The sequence below is a fragment of the Lactuca sativa genome, chromosome 5 (assembly GCF_002870075.4).
Source record: "Lactuca sativa cultivar Salinas chromosome 5, Lsat_Salinas_v11, whole genome shotgun sequence".
NCBI lineage: Eukaryota > Viridiplantae > Streptophyta > Magnoliopsida > Asterales > Asteraceae > Lactuca > Lactuca sativa.
This window is the reverse complement of record NC_056627.2, coordinates 125,069,754-125,078,682: the sequence shown is the minus strand read 5'-3', so window position 1 is coordinate 125,078,682 and position 8,929 is coordinate 125,069,754. Positions and strand designations below refer to the sequence as shown.

The following is an 8,929-nucleotide window of genomic DNA, read 5'->3' as shown; positions in this document are numbered from 1 at the left end:
CACTTCGAGGTTCGAGCTTATCATGAGTCGCGCGTCTCATGAAAGCTTCGCAACCCTAAATTTTGATGTGGGCTAGATTAGGAACTTTTCCAGTCCACATCTCGTGGGTTGTTTTGGCAACCTTCTTTTTAGGTACCAGATTAAGGATATGGGCGACAGTCTCTAAGGGATACCCCCAGAATGAGATTGGTAGCGAAGCTCGATTCATCATGGAACGAACCATGTCCAACAAGGTTCGATTAAGCCTCTCAGCTACAGCATTCAACTGTGGTGTCTTGGGAGGTGTCAATTGTGAGACAACCCCACATTCCTTAAGATAGTCGAGGAACTTTGTACTAAGATACTCACCACCACGATCGGATCGAAGCATCTTAATGTTCCTGCCCAATTGATTCTCGACTTCCTGTTTAAACTCTTTAAACCTTTCGAAAGTCTCTGACTTATGCTTAATTAAGTAGACATATCCATATCTACTATAATCATCTGTAAAAGTCACATAATAACGATTATCATCCCTTCTGGTAGTTTTGAAGGGTCCACACACATCTGTGTGTACTAGATCCAACAAACCTTCACCCCTAGCACAAGAACCTGTGAAGGGTGACTTTGTCATTTTTCCAAGTAAGCATGATTCACAACTATTATCTGACTTTCGGTCAAATGATTCCAAGACTCCATCCTTTTGGAGTTGGCATATGCGTTTCTTGCTTACATGTCAAAAACGACAATGCCATAATGATGCTTTATCCAAGTTATTATCATTAGTAGAATCAATACACAACACATTATTTCCTAAGTTATCTACAACAGACACAGCTTCATACACACCATCACAAGGTAATACTTTAAAATAAAACACATTATTAAAGAAACCATTTATTCCACCAACTTCATTATAAAAAAAAAGGTAAACCCTTGTTTGTACAAAGCATGAAAGGAAATAATATTTCTTGCCATTTCAGGCGAGTAACAACATTTACTCAAATCTAAAGTAAACCCGCTACTTAGCAACAAAGTATAAACTCCAATCTTGGTGACAGGTGAAGTTTTCCTATTCCCCATGATCAAGTTTATCTTTCCATGCTCCACATTCTCACTTCTTCTTAGTCCCTGCAAATCAGAACAAATATGAATACCACAGCCGGTATCAACGACCCAAGAGTTAGAATAGGGTGAGTTATTAGATAATATAGTGTAAATACCTGCATGGCTGGGTTTAACTTTCCCATCCTTCAAATCTTGCTGGTACTTTGGGCAGTTTTGCTTCCAGTGCGCCTTTTCATGGAAATACAAGCATTCAGCCTCTTTTGGAATCATAAGAAGGAGTGACGAAACCTTTCTTGGTTCCACTTGAAAAGAAGGCTTCAAGGGTCTTACCCTTGGTACCCTTCGAAGGGTTCTTCCTCTTTTTCCCTCTACCTTTTCCGATTGCTAGGACAGGGGCGAAGTTTGGACTAGGAGTATGAGTGGTAACAACCAACTTACCTTTAAGACCTGTTTCTGCGGTCTTTAGGAGTCCTTGAAGTTTGATGACGGTGACTTCTTCCTAGTTCATGTGGTATGTCATGCGGAATTGATCATAACACGATGGTAAGGAGTGAAAAATGATATCTATTGCCAACTCCTCGGGGAAGTTCACATTCATCTTCATCAAACAGTCCACATACCTTTTCATTTTCTGCATGTGGCCCGTGATGGGTTCACCATCCTTCATTCGGGTTGTTATCATGGAGGAGATGATTTCATATCGCTCTTGACGAACACTCTGATGCTAGCGATCCATCAGATCCTGGTGCATCTCAAAAGGATAGTAGTCCTCATAGGACTTTTGGAGCTCGACTGTCATAGTGGCCATCATGATGCATTTCACTTTGGTAGCATCTCTTTCATGTGCCTCATATTTAGCGATCTCCTCAGGAGTAGCAGTCGGCCCGGGTACCTTAAGCTCCTTGTCGAGAACATATTCTTTGTTCTCATACCGAGTGACCATCCTGATGTTCCTGATCTAATTTGTAAAGTTGGATCCATCAAAGATGACTCTCCCATAAAGGTTCATGAGAGAGAAGGATCCGGTAGGGTTTGAGCCAGAAGGAGCATTGTTGGAAGACGTTTGAAAAGAAGAAAAGACTATTTTAGTTTAGATATAAAGATAGTCCTTAATAAAACACTCAAATGTAATATTAAGGCTAGGATCCAATCACAATATATTATAACTTACAAGAGGGATACTATAATCTAAGCTAAAACATATTTGAAAGGTAAGTGAATGACGATTCACCAATTTCCACCATGAAAAACGAAATATAGATTATTAGGTTTTGTTTTGTTTCCAGAAACTCCTAGATTCTTTTGTGATTCATTGAACTTTTCAATGACATGTTTCAATCTCGTGTGTGCCCTTTATGTTTTGTGACTTAGATACCGAGGATCACAAAACAAGGTGTGAAGTAACCATGCAAATTACTTTGTACCCATAATGTTTTTCACTTAATCGATGTGCCGGTTAACCACACGCGCTCCACCGACCTATGAAAAACCTTAAGTCATCCTTTTCCTACCTTGTTAAGTCCAAGTTAGTGTGTCGGTTAACCACACACGCTCCACTAACGACTTAATCAAAGTGCAAAGTGTAATTTCATGGGTTAGCACCTTATTCACATTTTCCTAAAGTAACTAAGATTAGGACTTTATAAAAACATTTAGTTACCTTATAATAATCATTATACTTTTAATGAGAATTTTCAAGTCATTCTCGTACCCGTTCGGCTAACGACCCTCCACTAGTCAAGGAAGCGGTGGGTGAGAGTGGACACCCATTAAGCTGCCATTTTATAGGCAACAACCTTATACCCCCTTTATAGAGCGACTTCGTGAATGAGGCCAACTAACAGTAAAACGAATTGATCTTATATATATATATATATATATATATATATATATATATATATATATATATATATATATTAACTTGTAATATTATAAAGTATAAGGGTTGAATTTTAACTTTTAAAATTCTAGGGGTTGGAACTAAAGTTTACTAGATGACTTTACTTGTTCCAAAACTTGAGGGCAAGTTTTATAACTTTAGAAAAACCTTTCAATTCATAACTTATGAGTTATTAAAATGAAGACTCTTCATTTTTTTAACTTATGTGTTCTTTTAATGGATTTAATACAAAGTGACTTTTGGTTATCCGTAAATTGAGCACAAGTTATGGACTCCATTAAAACACATAAAGATCAAGAATTAAGCATTAAACAAGTAATTCCTATGATCTATCAAGAACTCATGAATAATCATATCAAAATTTCAAGAACATATGAACACATATAATCATGTAATTTTGATATTAACCATTGTAAATGGATTACAACAACCATTACACCATCTAAAACAAGTTTTAAAACACCAAAACAGTTTAGGGTAATGTTTCTAGTCCATTTCCAGCAGCAAAAGTCGAAAATCTGCACTCTGACTGACCAACTCGTCGAGTGCATGAACTGACTCGCCGAGTTGGTTGAATGTATGCTTGGACTCGTCGAGTCCCTCCATGGACTCGGTGAGTCCCATGTGTAGACAACAAGAAATTCGACTTTTTTCACTATTTTGCATCAAGTATCAAACAAACAAGCTTAGGCTCTGATACCACTGATGGGTTTTTAAGCATTCTACCACTCCTAAGGTATACATGCAACCCTAGAAACCTTGGATCTATGTTTGGCTAAAATACATGCAAAATACTTTTTCCAAGGTTCATAATCCTATCTAGCATACATGGGGAACGTTTAACATAAAAGATGGCTAGAATTACATACCTTGTAGTTGATTTGATTCCTTGAAAACCTTGAGAGCCTAGCACCCTAAGTGTGATGCCTCAAATGTTTCACAGAACACCAAGTGCTTTGGAATGACTTTGAGAGATATGTAGAACACTTCAAAATTGGTCTAGCCCTCTTGCAACTTCATCTAGCCAATTTTGGTGGATGTCATGTTCTTTATATAGTGTGTTACACTTAGGGTTACACCATGTAAACCCTAATGTAACATGGCTCTTCATTTCCATGACCCATGGGTTTAAACCTCCATGGAGCATCCTATGGGTCTTAGACCATCTTGATAATCCATGAAGCCTTTAGCCCACTATACAAGTTATGGATGATTTACATAATCAACCCATTGTGACAACCCGAAACTTTTTCTGCTTTCTGTTATGCACTTTCGTTAATGGAATTTCAGACCCGTTAACTTTCCGTCAAAATTTTGGTTTAACAAAATAATCTAGTTATGCTTAAATAAATTGTTTACGAGTCGGAACCAAAAATCGAGCATAAACCTGAAAATCTAGAAAATCAACATTTTTGGTCAAAAGGGGATTACGACCGTAAATTAGGTTTATGGCCGTAAACTGGTTTACGACCGTAAACCATGTTTACGGTCAATGATGAGTGGCCCCCACTTTCACCCTATAAATAGGATGCCTCCGACTTCATTGGGACGTTTTTCTGGCCGCATTCTCTCATCTTCTCTCTAACTTCTTCAACTGTAAATTCCTTAAATCGCGTTTAAGTTCCGAGAAACATCGAAAAACACCTTTTGGAGCACTCTGAAGCGTCTAGAATCATACCTCACATTGAAATCAGCATTCAAAACCTCGTTTTCCGACACTACTAGAAAAAAGGCCTTTTACGACGCTCATTGCGCGTCGTAAAACGCTCAGACGACGCGCAAATGCGTGTCAAGGAAGGCCCTGTCATAAAGAGAGACGACGCGCATTTACGACGCGCGGTTACGACATGCAATGCATATCAAGGAAGGCCCTGTCATAAAGGAAGACGACACGCATTCGCGTGTCGTAACTTTACGATGCGCATGTTAATGACACGCAATGCGTATCAAGAAAGCCCCTGTCAAGAAAGGCCATGTCATAAATGAAGATGACATACATTTTTGCGTATCGTAAATTTAAATGTTTAAAAAAAAATTTATATATTTATTAATTTTTAAATTAAATTTTCATTTAATTTCTTATAACAGAAATAAAATACCATATACAAAAAATACAATCCATTGCATAATATAAAATAAATTGTACAAATTATAATGTCATACAAAAAATCATTCAAATGTTAAACAAAAATAATACATTGCTAACATGTGTTATACATTCCTATAAAACTAACAAATAATCATACAACTCTGTTTCTTACTGGAAAGGAAAGCCAAACATGATTACAAGTCTCCCTTAATCTTGAACTTCGCCACCACCGACGTAAGAAAAAAACTGCGTATAAATATCAAAAAACAAGATATGAACCAATCATTCTATGACTCAAGGAAAAATATCATTAGAGAAATGTGAAAAAAATATGAAACAAATGAATGAAAGTGCATTGCTATTTCTTTAATACTTACTGCATAGAGTAAGACTTGGACATCATCTATAGTTTTGAAGGACATTGATGTCTCCCTATGCTGCACATATTAAAAATAAAAAAGAACAAAATTAAGTAACATATGGATTCATATATCTATCAATTGTATTGTAAATTGTAAATTAAATAAATAAGCATGCTTATTTATTTTTGCTTGTGTCTCGTTTCCTCCAAAACTTCTAGATACGTTGTGAGCATGCTATAAAAATTGATTAACATGCAGGTTGTGAGCATTAAAGAAGCTTTTGAGAAAACTATGAGACAATACAATTGTGAGTTTGCTTTTGTCCTCAACCGTGCTTCGAATCTTCATCTTGTTGAGGTTTGTTTCAGGGAGGGCAAAATATATATTTTTATATTTACATAAAGGAAAAAAGTTTGGATTAGAAAATGACATGTTTACCCTTGTAATGAAAAGTTGTGTTTCAATTTTCGTCCTTATTTTTGAGGTTCTTGTAAAGGTTTTGGTCCTTGAGTATAGCTGATTTTTTCCACTTTGGACCCAAAAATAGTCATTTTCGTTGGAGAAGAGGCCAAATATGCAAAAAGGAAACTGTAGGGACGAAAAGAAAAAAGAAATCTATATTTAGGGACTAACAATTGTAGTTGGTTCAACTGAAGACTTTGATCCTTCAAAAGGCAAGACTTTAGTTGACCTTCTAGTCCTTGTTGTTTCACTTTGTTGTGATTTTGGTCCCTCTTACTCGCACCGTTAGTAAAATGACAATTTTACCCCTAGCCCCTTTCTTATAAACCAAAAAAAAAAAGCAAACCATAACTTACTTGTGTAAAAATTCAAGACCCCCTACAGCTCTTGATTCAGTTCCCATCAATTCAATTAATCCTTCCCATTCCTGCATATATATATACATAAGGTATTAATAAAAATCATACATACATACATACATACATACCTACATACATACATACATACATAAGTGAAGAGATTTTTCACTTAAAAGCATATAACCACTTCAGAAGTTGTAGGTCTAGTTGATGGTGGTTGAGTGCACATCAATGCTATCTTGATGATCTCCACAACATGTTCTACTGCATATTCACTAGGATCTAGTTTCTCATCCATTAAATTCAGATGCACTCCACTCTCATGTAGATCCTGTGCCTATCATACACATAACAACAGAAAGGCTAGTAAGAACTTCTCACCTAAGCTTAAGGTCTCACTGAATACAAAATAAATCATTGAGTGTTTGAGATACCTTCATCATTAAAACCATTAATGAAAAGAACGGGTTGAATGAACCAACCCTTAATTATGAGATACTTACATGATCAAGGAGATTTTGAGTGACTAATTGGTAGTCAACATCCTTGTATCTCTTTCCACTAATGATTTCTAGGACCACCACACCAAAGCACCTACAAAAGTCACGATTTCATCTCTAGGCAGGAATGGGAATGGGAATACAGAAGGAGGAGCTGAGAGGTGGAGGGGAAACACAGACCAAGTAGGGCCCAGCTGGGTTGCAACTAATATTACCCTCACCAATGTCCGGTAACTCCAGTTGTCGGGGCCGCATGTACCCAGCAACCAATGGCACGCATAGGATTGAAATCTCTATTCGTGAACCTGTATACATTAAGTTTATTTTTAGACAACAAGGTTTCGAAATAAAGATATAAAATTTATTAATTTATTAAATGTTGAGATATTGAAAGAGGATTTGGATTATAAAAGGTTAGTAGTACCTTGCTTTGTGGAGAGAGGTGCATGGCCTCGCTTCCTCCCAGCAATCATCCAGTTTTCAGAATTTGCGTTTATTTCATATACTACCTCATCCTGTTCGCAAATCAAATATATGATTTAACATTTAAGTCATTTTTACTTTTTTATTGCCAAAAAAAAAAAAAGTAAAAATTTTAGAAACTTACGTATTGTTCGTCCTCGAGATACTTCAACCTTTCAACTCGCCACTTCATAGTAAAAAGCTGGCCGACTCTAAGGCCTTCTAGAGGAAGGGGAAGAAAACCAACTGCCAAACAAGGTTCCAACACTGGTCTTTGTAAAACAAGAGCACTCTTAAAAGTCAACATCTGTGAAGACTCATCCTCAAACATAGGAGTATGCGATCCATGATTTCTATCCCCAGATATTTTATATTTTATATTTAATATCGTATCACTATCAGGATTCATATCTTTCGCTTCATCTGTAAAAAAAAAAAAAAGAGATTGATTATTTTTTCTAAAGATGAGTGATAAAATGAGAAATAAAATAATGCTTGCCATTTGTGGGTAGGGATATAGTGAACAAGATTCCGGCTCTTGATGTAGAAGGAACTACAAGTGGAAAGAAGGCGGATGTTGGTCTTCCATTACTTTGACTTTCACCAGCAAGGGTAAAACCGTCTTTTAGGTCCAGCCAAGAATCGTGTATGGTTAAGTTAGCCTTCACTTGTGAGTGGAGTATCACCTGAGAATGTGAGTAAATAATTATTATTATTTTTTTTTTTTTGCATTTAACCCTAACAAGACTTGAGATCAATATACCTGCAAAAGCAAGGTGCCATCACTGCATTTATCTGCTACACGTGTGCTGACATGGAATGGGTTGGTGAAGTGAACAGCTATAGTCCTACAAATAATGGCAAAAATGTTCAGGTGCTACATAACCACTATTCCTGCAAAGATTTAACATTGGTTATTGAAAATTTACTTTAATCAAATTGAATTAGTATTTAAGTTATATGTACTTTTAAACATAAAAAGTCCCTGAGAATTTTGTGCTAAGATGAGTCGTATCTTCTGGTAGCAGTCTTATAAGCCCAAAATTTGCTATTTTTTGCTGCAATTCTCTATCAAGTAGAATGTTGCTAGTTCTTATATCTGTATGGATGATTGGAACATGGTACTTTTCATGTTGATATGAAAGACCCCCTGCTTCCTGTAAGAAAATCTTTCTGGTACCCATATATAAAAGAGCTTGATCGTCAATGTGGAAAGGGACAACTAGCTGTTGAATTACCACTCTTATGGTCTGAATCTGAGCTCAATTATCTACAGGAAGTCCAATAAAGGTATATATATGTTCCTATCCTAAGTTTTGAATTTAAGAATAGACACCCCTGTGTTGTTGAATATAACAAACACATTACACATACATCCCTCCTATCAGGCTGAAGTTGTTGAAAGAGCAGAAGGCATCAGAAAAGAGTATAATGAGCTTGACACTGTCTGGTTCATGGTTGGATCCCTATTTCAGGTTGTTTAGCTTTTTCCTTGGTTCATTTTAGTTATTACTAATGCCTCACCCTGTAATCACATCCAAATTCATAATCAAAAATAAATAACTAGAATAAAGAAAGTAAAAGAAAATTTTAATATTATTTTAAAATCAGCTTCACCATGGCATTAAAATGCACGCTGGGATCTTCTTCCAAACATAATTATTTGGCTTAAATAATGCATACCGACTTTGCTAGAATATATATGGCCAGGTACTTGAACAAATCCAGCCTGAATAAATCCAGCCTAA

General features: G+C 36.3%; 1 protein-coding gene across 1 annotated transcript; it reads right to left on the bottom strand.

Annotated features, from left to right (window-relative positions):
• Positions 1-6,821: 6,821 nt before the first annotated feature.
• LOC111918064 (trafficking protein particle complex II-specific subunit 130 homolog) lies at positions 6,822-8,071 on the bottom strand. Its single transcript, XM_023913729.3, has 5 exons — positions 7,945-8,071; positions 7,681-7,867; positions 7,327-7,604; positions 7,144-7,234; positions 6,822-7,024 (listed from the first exon to the last, which is right to left on the bottom strand). The coding sequence occupies exons 3-5, from the start codon at positions 7,588-7,590 to the stop codon at positions 6,837-6,839; spliced, it is 543 nt and encodes a 180-aa protein (XP_023769497.3). The 5' UTR covers positions 7,591-7,604; positions 7,681-7,867; positions 7,945-8,071; the 3' UTR covers positions 6,822-6,836.
• Between the last annotated feature and the right edge of the window lie 858 nt (positions 8,072-8,929).